Raw genomic sequence first — 21,472 nt, 5'->3', positions numbered from 1 at the left:
AAAATGGGGGTTACGTTTTATTGAGAAAAGCTAGCTCAGTGAGTCTAATTAAGGTATATGAGCCAGCTAAAGCAAACGAGTTAGTTTTATAGATTAATCCTAGGGCTAACATGAGTTGTGTTCATGAGATTTACGAACAGAGCATAACAAAGCAAAGATTTGGTATTATTATTTTAAGAATCAAATATAATCAAACGATTTAAAAGCAAATTATATATATTCAACAGAATACGGACTAATGATTTAAAAACAAACTATATATTTAACATAACACAGACTATATCAAGTCAATTTACGTCATAAAAAGATGTTCCCACGATGCGTGCACATGCATAGCAAATAGCAAACAAGAGTCACTAAGAGCAAGTTCACCCGTGGGTCACCAGGTCACCTACTATTCACTACTTTTTATGTGTATTTTCACTTTCTGGGTCACGGACACAGTGTATTTCGTGCCCTGAGTCGCCATGTGTCACCCTTGATCACTTTCTGAGTCACCCTGGTGACCTGCAAGCTGACCTGGTGACCCAGATCTTATTGAAAACTGTGCCCGTGACCCAGAGAGTGGAAATAAACATTAAAAAACAGTGAATAGTATGTGACCTGCTGACCCAACGGGTGAACTTGCTCTAATTGTGAGCCAACTGCCAACTGGCCCTTCAAAAAAGAAAAAAGAAAAATTGTGTGCCAACTAAGCGGGTGGGGTGCCAAGAAATGAAGGGGGTATCAACGTAATCTATGAATCTATCGGTCCAAAGAAGAAGAACATTAGATAGGATCGATGGGTCTCCTTTCAGGTAAAAAAAAAAAAGTGAAAACGAAGGAACTGAGAATGATACAATAAAAGAGCAGTCATTCTTTTCTTCTCTGGCTGTGGTCATATACTCATAGCCATGAAGCCATGACTTATTCCCTCCCAGTATAGTCCAATGTGGATAAGAGAATAATGTCAAAGCATATACGATTTCTTTGGTGTGTGTGTACATACATACATATATATGTGTGTGTGTTACGAGTATAACATTGCACTCCATATCCCTTTTCAATTAACTTATGTATATATGTTGTATCTAATCAACATCTGCGCTATAATTTTGAAGAGCAAAATCAACTTTGATGTATTGTCCACCAATACTACATTAATTAACTTATTCATTACTTATAAGAGAGTCTCACCCAACTAATATTGACCAAAATAGGTTTCGGTACAACGAGAAGGAGTTTACTATGGTCAGTGCAGTGAGATTTGTGGAAACCTAAAAAGGTTGCATCTTGGGTTTTCAGAAGTACATATCGGTTTTAGAGTAGAATATGGGGCTTGACTATTAAGAAGCCTTACCTAATACTCATTGAGGTTCCAACAAAATTGCACATTAGAGCAAAAGCCATAGAGATGAATTTTGCAGGTAATAGTTAAGAGGAGAAGCTTTTCCATGCTCATCTATATTATGAATAACAAAAGCCATAGAGAATGATGTAAAATTAGTACATGTGATTCAAAGTCAAACAAAAATGAGTTAAAAAAAAAAACTACAACTCAATGACTAGGGTGACAATGCTGCGTATATGTCCACATATGTTATTTTCCACTTCTTCTCTTTTTTTTTTTTTTAATGTGACTATATATATGAATTTCATTTATGATTGAGTAAAAAAATAAAAACACCAAAGATTATAAGAGGTGTCGTTAAAAACAGAAAATTAGTAACACATCCACCCCGATTAGATGAGAAACTCGATAACTGGTTTACTTTCTAGTCTCATACTGTAAAACAACGGGGTGAAATTGGCACGTGAATTCATCCTTTTTTCTTTTTTTTTAACAAACCACACCTCTTATTTTATTATTAAGCACATATTTACTACATAAATACACATAAAAAAGGAAAGAAGAGTTACAATTTGTTAAAAAAAAAAAAAAAATAAAAAAGGTGTCATCTGGCGTGTAAATGATCAAATTCTAACACAATTTTATAGGTATGACGTTTTTTTTAATTGTTTTATTGCGTAGCTTATCTGACGTACCACAATATAAAAGGACCCCAGCATCTGGCGTGTTTCACGTTTAAGCTTAAGCCACTGGAAGCAGTGCAATTCGTTGGGGGGACAAAAACGCTCGCCAGGTAGTCTTAGTACCATGTATTTCCTACCCTTTGGTAGAAAGATAGTGACGGATATAGTTAGTTACAATAATTCTCTGCTTTATTAAAGCAAGCAACTCGATGTTTCGAAAATAAGGACGCAAAAGATTAGGAGACGACTTGCATAATCCGAGGACTAAAAACAAAAGAAGACTTTGTGGACCAGACTTGTGCATGGCAACCATGACCAATTAAGATTCCCACTCCAAAGCAAATAAGATGATTTCTGTTATCACCACTGCGAAGTTCCTGGAACTTTGAATGCAGGAGGTGATCGACTCTTGGTAATTAAAGACATAAGACATTCTTGGCTAAACCTTTGGCTACTAATCGTATCATTTCACAGTTTTCACTTTGAATTATGAGCTTGTATTCAACAAACTGTCGTAGTATTTAGCTATAAGAATTCATATTACTTATCTTGAGATATGAATTTGGTAGAGGGTGAAATTTTTTTTATGACAGAAAAAGTACAACAACTAAAACACAAAGCTTCTACAAACAGTAGAGGATGGTGTTTGGACCCAAAATGAGCATTTTGGTTTGACAAAGCGTGTCTTGGAGAAATTGAGCCAATATCAGTGGCTCACATATATATTTTCGATAAGTTCAAAAATATATTATTAAGAGGCTAAATAAGGCCTACCAAACATGGAAATGAAAAATCAACTTTAGCACATTTTCCTACTTCGGCTAGGAGAAAACGAGCTAGACAAGAAATGAGGGATGGCGGACTAACCATCCGAACTCCAAATGAGTTGAAACTTTCCAGATTAATTCTAGACATCCCATTGATCATTTCTTATGAAGAGTGCCAAAGCTCGTTCGGAGTGGAAAACCTTCAAACAAACAGTCCAATTTTCTGCAGAAGCAAAACTTGGAAACTGGACCTGTAAGAGGTCCAGCAGCATTTCCGGCCCAACCACATGGAAATAAATTCTGAAATTTTACCACAATAATCTACATTCATGGTGGATCATTTCATATGAAGAAATCGAAGGTTGAATCTGAGTTCTTAGTGGAGATAAAAATTGAGGGATAAGGGAGCAGAAAATGACTTAAACCTAACAAATTCCATTAAGTGTTTAAGTATTCAAACCTAACATTCCATTAATGTTTAAGTGCTAAAACCTAACCCATTATGAGTTGTTTAAGGCCAAATAGTGTTGCTTGGTAGCCTATAAATAGAGGCTACAACATAGAACAACAACCAATTCATTCATCAAAACATCTCTAAGATGATCTAAGTTCTCTCTAGAGCAACCTCTCTAAGAGCAACTCCTCTCTTTCTCCTTCTCTTATCGGTGATCACACTCTAAGTCCTAGTCTCCTTTGGAGCCGACTATTAGTGCCACCAAACCCTCTGTCAACGTACTTCGGTCCTAATCTCCTTGGGAGCCGATTGTAGTACCACGACCAAAAAACACCACAAAAAGACAATTCATCAAAACATCTCTAAGATGATCTAAGTTCTCTCTAGAGCAACCTCTCTAAGAGCAACTCCTTTCCTTCTCTTTCTCTTATAGGTGATCACATTTTAAGTCCTAGTCTCCTCAAGAGCCGACTTTCAGTGCCACCAAACCCTCTGTCAACGTGCTTCGGTCCTAGTCTCCTCGGGAGCCGACGGTAGTGCCGCGACCACAACGGTTACAGAACCAGCCAAGCAAGGGTAACGCCCTAGCAACCCAGCCAAGCTAAAGTCACGCTTTAGCAAGATCTCAATACTTCCCGGTGATTTCGCTCTGCTCAATCTGCAATATTGAGTATCGACTTGTGAACAAGAAGAAACTTCAGCAAAGTCCTCACCACGAGGCATAAAGAATCCCGCGACGAGGTTGGTGCTCTCCTCGTCTACAATCGCTTGATAGAAGTCAGGTCAAGGGACACCCCCGACGACCGCACCCGAACGGTGCTGGCACGCCCACGCAAGAAAAGAGACTGTTGACCAGCTGCAACAAAACTGGAGCCAAACAGATGGATTTAGTTCATAACATGAGAACTAATTTCATAACCTAGCAATAAATAAGATAAAAAAAATTATTTATTGCTCCCACAAAAAAAAAATAATAATAATAATTACTAGTCATTGCCTTTCATTATGGCTATGGGCGCCGGCGCTACAACCTAGTATATATATAACCCAATTAGCGCCCTTGGATGTGGTGTATCCAAAATAATTCCTCACGAACTTAAACTAAATTCTTATATAAGAGCACATGCATGATGCACCAATGAGCTGATTGGGTGACTAGTTGGGAGACCAAGCACATGCAATTATGCAATGTAGCGCTTAATAATTGCCTGACCAGTTGGTTAGACCCGTGTGGAGACTACCTACCCAGGCAGTTTAGTGACCAATTCTCGCCCATGCAATTGCTCGACTAATGTTGCTGAGTCCTCTTACAAATCTTCATTTATGTCTGTTTTCTAAATGATAAAATGGGACAGTATTTATACTGTGAATACCTGCATGGTGAAATCTGTTAATTGTTTTGTAATACACGCATATGCAACAACAAGAAATAGAACTTTGGCAGGTGACCGGTATTATCCTACACATTAAGAGTTGAACAAAATTAAGTTTCAAGTTGGCGGTACGAAAAAGACGAGATTCTCTAAGAAATATTAATCGACAAAATTTTAATATCAAAGAACATTTGGGAGGGGAAAATGAACAAATGTTTACACGAGTATTCTTTAGGAAACAATAAAAGTAAAGTATTAGTAGTTCAAGAGTCGAGATTTAAGTAAGAGATCGATAATCTTATGCTTCAGCATTAATTTTGAGCTAGTGCGGCATGGAGAAAATATTTTGAGCGCGGGTTTTTGTCGGTAAAGGTAAAAAAATCAAATGTATTAAAGTATGATTTTCTAGAATGTATTAATAAGCCAGACCCATATTTCGAGTCATTTCATGCCATAAATAAATTCAAACACTCAAGAAATCCGTTGGATAGAGGGATTCACATTTCTTACAACCAACAATCCTATGTTCTTGGAGCAGAAGCGATTTACTTAGCTTTAATCCGTCCCAAGGTATCATTCTTAATACATCGGTTGGGTAGGCTCATACACATTGAGTACACCCTATACACGTATCATAAATCTTTACTGAACGTGACATTGCATTGAACGTCATAAATTTTTAATCTGTACTTTGTAAATGCATCATATATTTAGACATATGATTAATCATAATTTAACATAAATTTTGAAGTAATCTACTTCTAGATCGACTCGTGCAATAGAGCCAAGATACTTATACATTTTCGAAAACATGGAATAGATTTAAGGTATGGTCATTTTAATTCGAATGTATGAATATTCTAATTTCTATGATTAATACTAATTATTCAATAAATTTGATTAATTGATACGGTTAATTTTCTATTACGATAAATTGACGAAACAATAGCCGGTTCAATAGCTGCTTCAGCGGCGGCAATAGCTATAACAAAAATTGAGAAAATATTTCCTTCTAATTGTTGACTATAAAAAAAAAATCAGAAAATGTGACAAAATTTATATTAACCAGGTCTCAACTTAGTATAAACGAAACACAAAAGCATTTAAAGTTCGAAACATGTACTTGAACTAAAAATCCAAGGTTCCGTCAATCGAGACAAAACTTCATCCGAAACCACTCAAGGTCTCTGGAGCACTTCTAGGATCAAAATGACAAAACAAAAGGACGATCCAACTGTCGGCTCCTCATGAATCGAAAATCGATGAACCGAAACCGAAAATAACCTAACTCATCCAAAAAAATCAAGCCATGACAAAACTAAACATACCTACACATCTGTATCGACAAATTGAGGTTAAAGGACAAACCAGATGCTCCAATGATGGCCGAACGTGCCGCCAAAGTGGCTGCGTGTGAGACCCACGAGCCATTAGTTGAACTTCAAAATCTGCTCCGAATTGAACAACTTGTAGAGCACAACAAGGAGAGCCACTTTCATACCTGGCACTAAGGCCGATTCGGCCTGAATCGAGCTAGATAAGCTCGAAAGTTTCCCGTTGCCGAAACTTCAAATCCAAATTTCAAGCTCCACACTTCAAATCGGTCTTCAAGGCTTGTATGGATTGAATGAGGAAGTGGAGATCTTCAAAACACAACCAGTTTCAGGACATGACGTTGCTAGAAAACAGTGATCAAATCAGGTCGGCTCTGCCTTGACTTCCGGCCTTCGATCCACCGTGCACGCTGCAAATCGGTGAAGGTGAGTGGCAGAGGCAGGAAGAGGGGAAAGGTGCGAGTCGATCTGGGTCGGCAGCACCGCCTATCGCCGCCGAACGAAGGAGATGTAGTTGGGTTGGGTCGACCGGTAACCAGGTCAAGTTAGGGTTTCCAGAGAGAGAATAAAGACAAAAATTTCTAGATTTGGAAAGTTAGAATTTTCTGAATTTTTCCGGAATTTCTTCTATTTATAGGAAAATTTTGAAAATAGAAAATCTTTCGCTGACCATAACTTCTTCATACGATCTCCAAAAAATGTGTCGTGTGTCTACGAACTCGTATCGACGTGCTCTATGATATTAGTGAAGGACGTTTTTCGAGAAAATCAATGAATAAAAAGTCGACTCTCAACCACCTCGAAAACAAAACGTTTTTGAGAAAAGAAATATCCAAAATAGATTTACTTCACCGACGACTTCAGAAAAGGTATACTCACAAGAATAAACACACAAACCAACACCTTACTAATTTCAATAAATCAACAAAAATATAAAATGGATTTTTCAGGGTATTACATAATGTGAGAGAGTTTTTGAATTTCTTGATAACTAAAAAGATGTAGTAGCAGAATGTTAATCATCTATTGATTGTTGACTTATAAAAAAACGAAGCAGCAGAACTTTATCCAAAATTTTCAGGTGGAGCTAGAGAGATTGCACCGCATTGCTCTTGTACTGATTGACACCAAAAAGCTAGCAATCAGCCACAGATGGAGAAAAAAAAAATTTTGGAGAAAATCAACATGAGAAAGACAAAATTACCCTTAAAAACATGTCATCTGGCAGACGCCGTAACAAAGTTAATGGCTCCAGGTACTTATGTTGGGTTGGGGGCAAAACCTCAGGTACCAGTGTGATATTTTTGAAATTTAAGGTGTTACACCTCGTACCGAATTTAACCATTTATCAATATTGTTGGTAATGTCGAGTCATAACTTCTTCGGTTTCTGTTTTTACCATTTAGGGAACCTAAAATGTTGACTTTTTTTATCAACTTCTTACTTGAGAAAATTTTCTTCGTGGGAGTTATAGAGCACATTAAACTGAGTATGTAGACATGTAGAACACCTAAATCGGAGTTCGTATAAAAGTTTATGGTATGAAAACCCGAGTTACCATTTTCAAAATGGGTATAAATAGAAAATTTTCTACATTTGGTGTGTTGTAAAATTAGAAATTACCCAAACCCTAATCAGTTTTCCCTCAGTGGCACCCGAACTCTCAACCTGACCCGTGACGCCAACATGCAGGTTCTCCATTGCCTGACTTCATTTCTGCCGCTTCAGTGCCATTTGAATCACTCCAGCTTCATTTTCCTCTCTGTGGTAATGGTATTGAATGAGTAGGAGTGTAAAAGATGCAGCAAGCTAAAAACCATTGCGGCATACCCATTTTGGTGACCCGGTCAGAATTCCCTATTCCAACTACCATTTTGAAGCTCTTTGGACGTACAACAATCCCTCCAAGCGGCATAACTCAATTCACAACGAGGAAGGAGAATTGAAGCTTTGAAGAATGCAGCCCCTTTCTCTTTTTAAGGTAATTTCTAGCCAATTGGCCCAATTTTTGACCTGGTTATAGTCATAAGAATGGAAGAGGTTGTTGTAATGAGCAATTTGGCATAGGTATTGTGACCCAATTCGAGGTCAGAATTAGCTGCGAGTGGGGTCTATGTGTAGTCAATTGTGGCAGCATGTGAAGTCGCATGCTGCCTATTTTGGCTTTCTGGTTCAGCTTTTTATGATGAGCCCAGTGTGAGGATCCGGGAACTGTAATTTGTTCTAGGATTGAGATAGTTTGATTTTCGTTCGGAAGTTTGTGAAATTTTAGATTTTCAGGTTTCGATTCATAGAAATCTGACTGTTGGATTTTCGTTGTTTTTTCTCTGGAATGGTAGAGTTACAAAGACAATTAAAACCTTGATGTTTGAATTGGTTTCAAGGTGAACTAGAGCTTTAGGTTTCGGCGACATGATGTCCTAGTGTTTCACTTTTTCTTAAGGTAATCTAATTTCGACTCTCCGAATGAATATTTATGAGTGTGCTTTGTACATGACGTGAGAAGAACCCACTTGAGGAAGGTTCCGATCGACGACAGGCTTAGCCGTATACTATGAATGGACTTTTATTTTAAATAAATGCATGTAATTCTATTTTATTTATTTGTATTATTTTCGGGGCTATAACTGGTTTGTGATCTTTGATTTTAAATTACCTTGGGAAATTTCTTATGCTTGAATTTGAATCGCAAGTTTGCTAGTGACCTGTGATTTTCGATAAATGTCTTTGATTATTTCCCGATAAGGATTTCTGGATTTGATTGAGATTTATAACTTATGACTTCCGTTGGATGCTTTGAATTTTAATTCAATATTGATCTATGATTCTACTTGAAATCTTGCATTTGAATTTTATTTACAATTTGAGTTGTGATGCTTGAGGATACTTTGGCATGTGGGATATGTTGTTGGACTTTCTTTATTTATGTTAGATTTTGGCGAAGTACGCCTTTAAATGATTCCTTATTTTTATTCTCACCATACTCTGGATAAGTATGGTTATTTATTTGATTGCATTTCTAGCTAGCTTTGTTTATTATTATCTGCCTTCATGGTGAGGTGAACCCTTGCCTTGGAGGCAAGGACACTATAACCCATCTACCTTCCTGGTGAGGTGAACAGCTTGCCTTAGTGGCAAACTCATTGCAGCCCTATATCTACTACGCCTTAGTGGCATGACGATAATATAGGAGTAAATGGAGTATTTAGCCTGGGAGACTCATTTTTGTATGGTGACTGTTCTTCCCCCCGTTTATTTTCTCTATTTGACTAGCGATGCGAAGCTTGTCCCGATTTACGAGTTTTCGATTTTTGAAAGGTTTTTAACATATTGTTGCTTGCATTGGTTTTAAATAAAGTAAGTTTTTTGGAAAATATTAAAATCTTTCTAATTTTTTTTTATTTAAGAATTGAGATTATTATTATTTTTGTCCACTCATGCTAACATTTATAAATACTTTTCCCTATGCTTTTTGGGGTTCAAATGCTCAGTTCGCAGATCAACTATTCGGCAAGAGTAGGAGTTGAGGCATAGTAATCACTGCTGCCTCCTTTGCCTGTAGGTTACCGGTTTAACCTACCATGTTGTGTTTCCGTACTATTTCCTTAGATTGCTCTCAATACCTTGAGATGTTGTTTTCACTATGAAGTTGTCTATTAAGGGTCTAGGACCCGACTATGAGATATTGTGGAGATTTTTATGGGTTGAATTTGTAGACTTGATATGTTGGATCATTTATGCTATTTGGGAGTTCTGATATTTGAGATGTTTTTACTTTGGTTGTAGAGTTGATAATATGTGGGGAGCATTTAGGCTCCAGGAGTTGAGGATGGTTGTTGTTTTTAGAAGTATAATATATGATTTCTACATGTTTGGATAGTCTATTTTTAGGAGAAGTTTTACCGAATTTTCAGTAGAATTGCCTCTTCGATCAGATGAACCCCACAGGCTCATTCTGATTTAATAGTTTATTCCAGGATGAGTTCTGTCATAAGTTATCGAAATTTGTAGTTGACTAAAGACCAGCTACTGTTTGCACGATCCCTAAGACTAATCCCTTGGGTAATATCTAGGACTTTATTTAGGGCCCTTAAATATGTTATGCTGCCCAATAGAAATTGTAACATCCATCTATCAATCAAAAATTGCCACAGATGTCTATGGAAAAGTAGCAATTGTTACAATTAACTGTGTAAATCTTCATACAGATATCAGTGTCATTTTCACAATCACACGAATGACAGTATGAAATGTCATTGTTACAGAGGACTGTGTGAATGAAAACTATTTTTCGTATTATAATTTTGTTATTACTAACGAACATCTGTGTATAAAAAATTTACACAAATATGATGAGTACGCGAGAAAATCTAGTCACACTAATTTCAATGAGTAATAATATAGCATATTCTTATGTGGGACTCAGTCATAGTTTACACGGATGTTTGTATCTACAAATTAAATCCCAATGATTTTTTTAGTGTGAAAGTAAATATGTTTAAAATATGTTTGGCTCTGTTTGCCAGTAATGTGGAGAACTATACGAGCAAGTGGCTGCTTAAGCAGGGCCGGTCCTGAGATTCCAACGGCCTGAGGCGAAGAATTAAAATGTGGTCTCCTATATATATATATATATATATATATATACAGATCCTATCCAGAGCGAGGCCTCGCTCTGAAATTAAAGTGCGAGGTTGGAGTTTAGGGTCATTTTTCGATCTCGTATCCACATCTCGACCGTTCAGTTTTTAGGTACTAATATATAGATCATCTCTGCAAAATTTCAGCCAAATTGATGATCTTTAACGTATCTAACTCGCTTAAACCAATGGAGGAACTGAATCTGTCAAACCTGAACCGTACTAGCTTTAAGGCAGTTATCAATGCCTTAACGACTATCAATTTAGCTGAAATTTTGCAGAGATGATCTATACATTAGTACCTAAAAACTGAACGGTCGAGATGTGGATACGAGATCGAAAAATGACCCTAAACTCCAACCTCGCACTTTAATTTCAGAGCGAGGCCTCGCTCTGGATAGGATCTGATATACATATATATATATATATATAGATCCTATCCAGAGCGGAGCTCCGCTTTGAAATTAACGTGTGAAGTACGAGTTTTGGGTCACTTTTCGGTCGCATATCCACATCTCGACCGTTCAGTTTTTAGGTACTAGTGTATAGATCATCTCTACAAATTTTCAGCCAAATTGATGATCGTTAAGGTATCTACCTCGCTTAAACCAATTGACGGACTGAATCTGTCAACCTGAACTGTACTAGCTTTAAGGCAGTTATCAATGCCTTAACAATCATCATTTTGGCTGAAAATTTGCAGAGATGATCTATACACTAGTACCTAAAAACTGAACGCTTGAGAAGTAGTTATGCGACCGAAAAGTGATTCAAAACTCGAACTTCACACGTTAATTTCAAAGCGGAGCTCCGCTCTGGATAAGATCTATATATATATATATATATTATGCCAAATAATAGTATAAAATGATGTACTTTGAATAGAATTAGATATGAAATTAATAACAAAACAAAAGTATATAAATACTTACTCCTACATAATTTTCAGAAATAAAAAAACTAGTTAAACATAAGTGATTGAAAGGAAAAAAGGGAAAAAAAAAAAAAAAAAAAACTGAATGGGTGAGCAAGCTGGGTTCGATTTAGGCCTAAGGATTGACATTGACTCAAGTCACTTAATTGATTGAAAAAAGAACCAAAAAAGAAACAGAAGGCAGACTCGAACCTTTGTTGGGCCTCTGTAGGCTAAAATCATTCCCGCTGGGGAAACACTTCCCTTGGTGTTCATAAGAGCAAAATATATATATACTATTCTGCATTACATATACAGAACTTCAGAGGCCCCCCGGAGTCGGTGGCCTGAGGCGGCTGCCTCAGGCGGCAGCCGTCAGGGCCGGCCCTATGCTTAAGCCTCAATTTAAAAAGAAGTTTGTAGTAAATTAATGAGCAAATTTCATTTTAGGTCCCTGACGTTTATATCCTAAATCACATATGTCCATACATTTCTAATTCCATCACCGGTACCCTTGTACTTTTAATTTCAATCAATGTTGTACAATCCTTAGCTTTTTGTCAACTATTGTGTAATATATTTTGAAATTCTTGCCACTTATGATATAATTTTGCATCTCACGTTAGTAAATTATCATCCTACAATGGAGACCATTAGAGTCTGCTTTTCAATTTACAAAATAATTGACGGAAAAAAATCACGATTGGACAAAATTGATTAAATTATAGAGCATAGGGGCACATATGAAATCAGAATTATAGGGGCACAACTGATTTAAGATGTAAAAGTCAGGGAGATAAAATGAGATTAGCTCTTAATTAAGTAGTCCTTCTAGTGGAGTACACTATCGTGATTGTGAATTTGTGATTTTTTTTTTTTTCTTGTAAGGGGTTGGTGTTTCGTTCTTTGTTTATCATGATTTAACCAAGGGTAACACTGGACTGGAAATCAAGTCATGAAATTAAGTAAGATCAAGATTTTAGGTAACACTAACATTTAAAATCAGGTTATGAAATTAAGTACACATATCATGATTTAGGATAACACTCGACTAAAAATCAATTCATGAAATTAAGTACATAGATCAAAGCCCAACAAATACAGAACACTAACTAACTTGAACAAGGCCGCAAGCCGAAACGCAACGCGGAGAACTAGGAGATTAGGCAAGAGGCTAGACAAACCCATGTACCTATGGTTGCAAACAAAGCATCTACCAGTAAGAACAACATTATTGATAAAAACAAAAACAAAAGACAAAAACACAAAAACAAAAACAAAACAGTATTGATATATCAAAGGAGATAAAATTGAAGTAAACCAAGGTTGAAGACGAACCTAAATCACACATAATGATGCATCGCTTCTGAGCTTGATGAAAGATTGAGTAACCACAATAGCATTTAGCATAGACTTGAATCAGGCTCGTCTTTTCCCTCTGAGACTAGTGGTACGAGGACGAGAAAGTGGCTTTCCACGACGAGCATCTTTATTTGATTCTGCTAGTTCTTCGTCATGCTCATTGTTATGAAATTGTAGCACGTCTGGATCATCATCAACAGTCGCAAACACACTTTGATCATCTATTGAAGGCTCTATTTCACCTGGAGAAGTTTCTTGGATGCCCAAATCTTTGTTTGAATATTCTGATTCCAAATCTTTGTCATCTTCACAAAATTCAAGTTCTGGATTTGGATCATCTTCGTTTGTGGCTGTCAAAATTTGGACAGGATTGGGAAGCTGTTGTGTTCCTCTACTAGTCTGACCAGAGCCTGGCACATCTTTATTTGAGCCATCTTTGTATGATTTTCCAAACTGGTTACCTCCAAGAGACTCCAATCCCTTGCCTAGATCATCACCCATTCTGGCTGTCACAATTTGATCGAGATTAGGAGGCTCTATTCTTGTTCGTGGACCCATAATATGACCTCTAGTCGTGCGCGAGTCTTTGCTTAACTCATATACTTCTGCATTTTTTCCTTTGTAATCGCGATCTCCGAGAGGCTTCAATTCCACATTTGGATCATCATTAATTGTGGCGGTTAAATTTTGGACAAGATTGGGAGACTGGTCGGTTCCTTGAGCACTAGAAAGCGGTTGTAGGAAGTATGGATCTACATTTGAGGCAATTGGTTCTGACTCTTGTACTTTGTCATCTTCATCGTCAAAAGAAACCAGTGCCTTGCCCGGATCACTACCGGTTACGGCAGTCCCAATTTTTTTAAGATTAAAAAGCTTGACTTCCTCTCGTACCGGAGTACGATGTTGGCGCTCTCGCAAATCTTTTTTTGAACCACCAAATTTCAATTCATGTACTTTTGCTTTGTCATCTTTGTAATCGTCACCACCAACTGACTTTAATTCCTCACTAGAATCATCAACATTTGTGGCGGTTAAAGTTTGGATAAAATCCGGAACCTGTAGAAAAATTCTACAATATGTTAACATATGACATATATAAAATTATCAATTTCAGAACTTATTTACTCAAATGATGACCTAATTTACTCTAGTGAGGACGTTATTTACCTAAAAGACAACTTTCTTGTAGTGATTACTTGAGTAATATAAGTTGTAATATGAGTTCTCAATTTAATAAATTTTACATGAAATAAAACATGTATAAAAAAAAAATCTCAACATACCTTAGCTTCACTCAAAGCCTGTATACCTCCTCGAGCACTTGCAAATGGTTCTAATTCTTCAGCTTTGCCTTCTTCATCGTCCAAAAAAACCATTGCGCTACTCGAATCATTACCACTACCAGTACTCATAAGTTGGTTAGGATTCAAAGGCCCTTGTCTACTTCTTGCTCGAGTACGAGCTTGTCGCCCACGCGGGTCATTTTTTGTACCACCTACTTCCAATTTTTGAGTTAAGCCATATTTGACTGATTCTCCTTCCTGGTTTCCTCCAAGAGACTCCAATCCCTTACCTAGATCATAACCAATTCTGGTTGTCACAGTTTGGTCGGGATTTGGAGACTCTATTCTTCTTCGAGCATCCATAATATGACCTTTGATCCTGCGGGAGTCTTTGCTTAACTCATATACTTCAGCTTGTTTGCCTCTGTAATCATCATCTCCAAGAGATTTCAATTCCTCAACTGGATCATCCTCAATTGTGCCGGTAAAATTTTGGGAAAGATTGGGAAACTGTTCAATTCCTCGAGCACCAGTATGCAATTGGCGCATGTCTGAATCTACATTTGAGGCAAATGGTTCTAACACTTGTACATTGTCATCTTCATTGCCAAAAGAAACCAGTGCCTTGCCTGGATCACTACCGCTTGCGGCAGTCACAATTTGTTCAAGATCGAAGGGCTTTTTATCCTCTCGTACCTGAGTACGATGTTGGCGCCTTGGCGAATCTTTATTTGAACCGCCTGATTTCAATTGATGTACTTTTGCTTTGTCATCACCAAGAGCCTGTTGGAAAATCTACAACATATTAGTATATGACATACATACAATTATCAATTTCAAAACTTATTTACTCAAAAGATAACCTAATTTATTTTGTGAGGACATAATTTACTTTAACTTTAACTTTTTTTAGTTGCTACATTAGTTATCAAAATAGTTATATGAGTCATCGAAATAATAAATATTACATAAAATAAGATATGTATAAAAAAATATTAACATACCATAGCTTTACTCAGAGCGTGTTTACTTCCTCCAGCACTATCAAATAGATCGGATACTTCAACTTCGCCTTCTACATCGTCCAAAGAATCCATTGCCCTACTTGAATCATTACCACTAGCGGGACTTGAGCAGCTAATAAGATTCGAAGGCCCTCTACTTCTTGCTCGAGTACGAACTTCTCCCCCACGCGGGTCTTTTATTGAACCACCTAATCCCAATTCTGCGTAATCATTTTGGGGTCCTGATTCATTCACCGCTACTTCATCTGTATCATCGTTTTTAGATTGCCCTGCCCCATCTAGCTCAACATTACTTGCGGCATTCGAAACTTGATCAACTATGGAAGCCTTTTGTTTTCCAGTACGATGACTAGAATGATTTTTCTTCTGGAAGGATTTTGAATCGACCAATATTCGTTTAACTGCATCAGGTTGCTCCACATCTTGAGTAACATCTGTGTCGTCACTCTCACTTTGGTTATAGAGGGGCCTGCGGTGGCGCTCATCTGGTGTTTCATCATGTACATTAGATGGAAACTTGACATCTTCATTTGCATTATTTGGACCACCCAAATTCAATTCTCCGCCATCTTCTTGAGCTTCTGATTCTTGTACTAATGCTTTGCCATTGTCATCCTCTTGAGATTTTACAGCTCCATCTTCATCAACATTACTTGCGAAATTGTAAGCTTTAACGAATTCGGAAGGGTTCTGTTTTCCCATCGGACGACCACGAGCAGAAGGATTTTTTGTGTGCAACGGTTTTTTTTCTGATTCATATGATTTTCCCTCACCTTCATCTGGTTCTTTCTCATCCTGAGCAGCTTCTGTGTTGTCAGACACACTGGTGTCAATGAGAGGCTTACGAGGACGCTCATCTGATTCTTTGTCATGTGCATCAGGTTCCACTCCTTCATCTACATTATTTGAACCACCGTCATTCAATTCTCCGCCATCATTCAATTCGTCGTTGTCATCTTTTTGAGATTGTACTGCCCCATGACAAATATTACCCGCGGCATTCAATAATTGACCAAATCTGGAAGGCTGTCTTTTTCCTTGTGGATTACCACGACTACTCGACGCTCTGCCCTTATTAGGGGGCCGCAGTTTTCTTTTGGAATCATTTGAATCCTCTTTAGCTGCATCATCTTGAGTAGCATCTGTATTGTTAGTCTCACTTGGGTTACTGTGAGGCTTGTCGCTGCGCTCATTTGATTCTTCTTTAACTGGATTAGATCCTTCCCCCTCATCTTGAGCAGATTTTGTGTTCTTTGTCTCTTGTTCCGCTGTATTACGTTGTTCTGGATTTTCATCTTCATCTTTGTCACCATCTTGAGATTGTTCTGCCTCCTGTAAATCAGAACAACATCCAGTATTCAGAACTTGACGACATCCAGTATTCAGAACTTGACGGATTCCAGAATGCTTGTCTTTTCTCTCCTTTGCACCACTTCTTGAAGGTTTTTTAATCTTGGGTAGGCGCGGTTTCTTTTCGGAGTCATTTCGCTCTTCTCCGACTTCATTGGATTCTGCTTTCGCCACATCTTGAGATGTATCTGCAGTATCAGTCACACTCTGGTCTGCAGGAGTATCCATGAGTTCCATCACACTACTCGACGCTTTGCCCTTATTAGGGGGCCGCAATTTTCTTTTGGAATCATTTGAATCCTCTTTAGCTGCATCATCTTGAGTAGCATCTGTATTTTTAATCTCACTTGGGTTACTGTGAGGCTTGTCGCTGCGCTCATTTGATCCTTCTTTAACTGGATTAGATCCTTCCCCCTCATCTTGAGCAGATTTTGTGTTCTTTGTCTCTTGTTCCGCTGCATTACGTTGTTCTGGATTTTCATCTTCATCGTTTTCACCATCTTCAGGTTGTTCTGCCTCGTGTAAATCAGACCAACATCCAGTATTCAGAACTTGACGACATCCAGTATTCAGAACTTGACTGATTCCAGAATGCTTGTCTTTTCTCTTCTTTGCACCACTCCTTGAAGGTTTTTTAATCTTGGGTAGGCGCCGTTTCTTTTCGGAGTCATTTGATTCTTCTCCAACTTCGTTGGATTCTGCTTTCTCCACATCTTGAGATGTATCTGCAGTATCAGTCACACTGTCGTCTGGAGGAGCATCCATGAGTTCCATCACACTTTTATCACGGGGAGGCTTGCGCAAGTTTGGATCCGAACTCATCTTGTCGGTCCCACTTGTGTTACTGGGTTCAGGTTGCTCCAAGTCAGGCGGACCCATCTCAGGCCCTCCTCCGGAAGGAATACTGTAGCGTCGCAGCAGCCTTGAAAATTGAAATGGAAGCATGCCCTTCTTCTCGGCCATGGAAAGGAGACCAATTACAATAAAAGAAAGAAAAAATAGACCACCTAGGGAGACAAAGGTGGCAAGAACTGGTGTGCGGGGGCCATTGCTAGGTGACAAAAAATTTGGTCCTGGTGCAATTGAATTATAATTGGGAGGGGTTGCCCAATAATTGGGAGGGGATGCCCAAGGAGAAGGGCATACGCAATGACAGGGTGGTGAGTCTGGGGATAGTGGTGGCGGTGACGGTGACGGTGTTGAAGGTTTAGGTGGTGGTGATGGTGGTGATGAAGGCGGTGGAAGTGGTGGTGGTGGTGGTGATTGGGGTGGTGGATGTGATGGTGGGGGCGGTGGTGAATGCAATGGTGGAGGGAAAGATGAAGGCGGCGGCGGTGATGAGGGTGACCGATGTGGTGGTGGGGGCGGTGGTGAATGCAATTGTGGAGGGAAAGATGAAGGCGGCGGCGGTGATGGGGGTGACCGATGTGGTGGTGGGGGCGGTGGTGACGGATGTGATGGGGATGGGGGTGGTGGGGAGTGAAATGAAGGTGGTGGTGGAGGTGGTGATGGCAAAGTTGGAGTAGCGTTGTTACAGCCACATGCTGGTGGTGGTGGAGGTGGAGGTTGGAGTGTTGGAGTAGTAGTATTACACGGTGATGAAGGCGGTGGAGGCGAGTAGTATGCATACGACGAAGGTGGTGGTGGTGGTGGTGATGGCGATGAAGGTGGCTGTGGTGATTTTGGTTGGGAGTAGTTAGATGAAGGCGGTGGCCCCCATTGTGGAGGCTTTTGTGGGGATGTTGGTGGTGGGGGTGAGAGAGAAGGTGGTGAGTGAGAATAGGGTGATTGTGCTGGCGGCGGTGGTGATTGTGGGGGTGAAAGTGTTGGAGTAGCTGTGTGGTTACATGCTGGAGGTGGTGGTGGTGGTGATGGTGGAGGTGGAGGTGGAGGTGGAGGTGGAGGGAGGAGTATCGGAGAAGTTGTGTTATTACACGGTGGTGAAGGCGGTGGTGGTGGGGAGTAGTATGGATAACTGGCCATCGTACCAGTCCTACTACTAGCTAGCAATGGCAAGTGATGATGATATAATTTGGTAGTAGCGGGTTCTATTTAAACTGATGATCGAAGTCTCAAAATTATTGAAATATCACGGAATGACAATTAATTAATTAATTAATTAATAATGCATGATTGCATGCAGATTCCTTGAAAGAAAAATATATGAGTGCATGCCTGACCTACACACTCAATGATATCGTTTGGTGGGGCTTACACTAACCAGGCAATTAAACCCCAGAAAAAGTCCAAATTTTGATGGTCCAAATTTAAGGCCCTTAACTTTTATAGACACATCGTCCTCATAAAATCCTCAACAAACACTATTCTCACGTTATTTCACACCGAACTTTATTAACAAGCATTGGACAGTGAGTGTAATGCATGTGGTAATTAATCAAAGAGATAAATTCAGCTACCGTCCCCAAATTATGCTGTCAAGGCCAATTTGATACCCGAACTCTCAAAAGTATCAATGTGATACTCAAACACATATTTTGACACCAACGTGATACTTCCGTCCAAAATTTCTGATGGCACCGTTTCTTTGCTGACGTGGAGACAAATTTTTTTTTATCAAGGGCAGAATAGTCCTTCACTACAAGCTAATTAAAAAAAAAAAAAAAAGGAACGAAACCATGAACAGAGCTCTCTCTCCCAACTCCAATTCTTCTTCTTCTTCCCAACACTACCTCCAATCATAACTCAGATTCACCTCTTCCTTTCTTCGCTTTACTTTAGCTCTCTCCTCTCTTCAATCTTATCTCCGACATAATCCTATCTATCACCTCCATATATGTGTTGTCTGTCCATTTCTGAGCTCCGATTCAAGTTTCAGTTTCTGGGTTTTTGTTCTTTCCTCTGCTTTAATTACCAGTCATATTTTTAACTTATCCTGGGCTGCACATGAACGTGAACAAGAAGACCACCACACACAAACTACAATATTATTCAGACTTGGTCTTTTGACAGCAAGACCACAATAATGCAATTAAACAATGCATACTTAAAAAGCATGTCTACCACAATTGCATTTAACAATTGTTTATGCTTTAAACAATTCTTCAACTCGTCTTTTCGAATTCATGCTTAGAAAGCAACAACACCATAGATACATTAAACAATTCTGAACATGTAGTTAAATAATTTCTCTTGGTCTTCACATGGGTATTTTTGTGGTTTGGAATGACAACAATTTTTATACTAACAATTATTTGCTCAATAAAGCCTTGAAATTTGAGTCAAAGATTCATGCTTCCGGGGTTTCATGTAGGAATATCTTCCCCATGAGTCAAAGATTCAACCCTGTTCTTGCTACTGGTGCCTACATCCGATATACTCAATTTCAAAATATCTTAAACCACATCAAGCTCAACCTTTGCTACAGAACTATGTGAATACCCAGAAAAATCAATGTCATCATCATCAATCAATTTGTCAAAGAAATCCTCGTCGGTCCGAACCCCGGCCTCTGCGGAAACCTCACCGCCTTTGACGACGCAGGCGGCACAACAACCACAGCCGATTGGAGGAGGCTGGGGCAGAAGACGGCGAGCTTGTGGAGGGAGGACCACCTCTTCATGGGCATAAGAGGAGCTGGGGAGGCTTAAGCATCATCGACTCTCTTGATGATGATGATTCCAAGTTTTCTGGGAAAGTCCCAGATCATCTGAGAAGAAGAAGAATAAGAAGATAAAGAAGAAGGAAAAAAAAAAACAATTAACAAAAGAAAAGGGCAAATTGGTCTTTTTCTTTGTTTTTGGTCTTCACGTGCTTGCCACGTCAGCAAAGAAACGGCGCCGTCAGAAATTTTGGACGGAAGTATCACGTTGGTGTCAAAATATGTGTTTGGGTATCACATTAATACTTTTGAGAGTTCGGGTATCAAATTGGCCTTGACAGCATAGTTTGAGGATGGCAGCTGAATTTTTCTCTTAATCAAAATGGGGGTTACGTTTTATTGAGAAAAGCTCAGTGAGTCTAAGCTATATGAGCCAGCTATAGCAAACGAGTTGGTTTTATAGATTAATCCTAAAGGCTAAAGTGAGTTATATAAATGAGATTTACGAACAGAGCATAACAAAGCAAAGATTTTTTTTTTTTTTTTTTTTTTGATCGGGTTAGTTGTTAGTAACTCACACACCCATGCAGTGGTATCCCAGCGCCAGGACACCTGCACCGACATTGCGGCGAAAGCCTGGCAAAGCCAGACTAATCCACTGCACCGCAGACGCACGAACCCAAAGGGTCCCTCAAATCTGCTGGCCACGGGATGGAGCTGGGATTCGAACAAAGCAAAGATTTGGTATCATTATTTTATGAATCAAATATAAACGATTTAAAAGCAAATTATACATATTATAATTCAACAGAATACGGACTAATGATTTAAAAACAAATTATATATTCAACATAACACAGATTATATCATGTCAATTTACGTCATAAAAATATGTTCCCACGATGAGTGCAGATGCCTAGCAAATAGCAAACAAGAGTAACTAATTGTGTGCCAATAAGTGCCAACTAACCCGTTCAAAAAGAAAAAAAAAAAAAAAAACTTTGTGCCAGCTAAGCGGATGGGGTGCCAAGAAATGAAGGGGGTATCAACGTAATCTATCACTCCAAAGAAGAAGAACATTAGGTAGGATCGATGGGTCTCTTTCTTTTTGTTTTTCTGGATAAATCGATGGGTCCCTTTCGATCAGGAAAAGAAGAACAAAAAAAAAAAAAGGTGAATGGGTTCTCAGAAGTCATAAAGCTTGTTTAACTTATTGGACTCGCGGATGAGGTTTGATCAAGATATAGGTCCCATATAGGTCCCCCAATAAGTTTTCGTTTTCCCTTTCTAAAACAGAAAAGTGACCTTTCAGGGGAAAAAAATAGAAAGAAAAAAAAGTGAAAACGAAGGAACTGAGTTCTTTTCTTCTCTGGCTGCGGTCATATACTCATATCCATGA

At 38.7% G+C, this 21,472-nt stretch overlaps 1 protein-coding gene across 1 annotated transcript; it reads right to left on the bottom strand.

The window, feature by feature from the left end:
- Positions 1 to 12,471: 12,471 nt before the first annotated feature.
- On the bottom strand, positions 12,472 to 18,549 carry LOC133742616 (uncharacterized). The gene is made up of 4 exons (XM_062170306.1): positions 15,144 to 18,549; positions 14,140 to 14,922; positions 12,833 to 13,912; positions 12,472 to 12,686 (listed from the first exon to the last, which is right to left on the bottom strand). Exons 1-3 carry the CDS (start codon positions 18,495 to 18,497, stop codon positions 12,914 to 12,916), a joined length of 5,136 nt encoding a protein of 1,711 aa, XP_062026290.1. The 5' UTR covers positions 18,498 to 18,549; the 3' UTR covers positions 12,472 to 12,686; positions 12,833 to 12,913.
- Positions 18,550 to 21,472: the final 2,923 nt, after the last annotated feature.

This window comes from Rosa rugosa, chromosome 4 (genome assembly GCF_958449725.1).
Source record: "Rosa rugosa chromosome 4, drRosRugo1.1, whole genome shotgun sequence".
Lineage (NCBI taxonomy): Eukaryota > Viridiplantae > Streptophyta > Magnoliopsida > Rosales > Rosaceae > Rosa > Rosa rugosa.
This window is presented reverse-complemented; position numbering and strand designations above follow the sequence as displayed.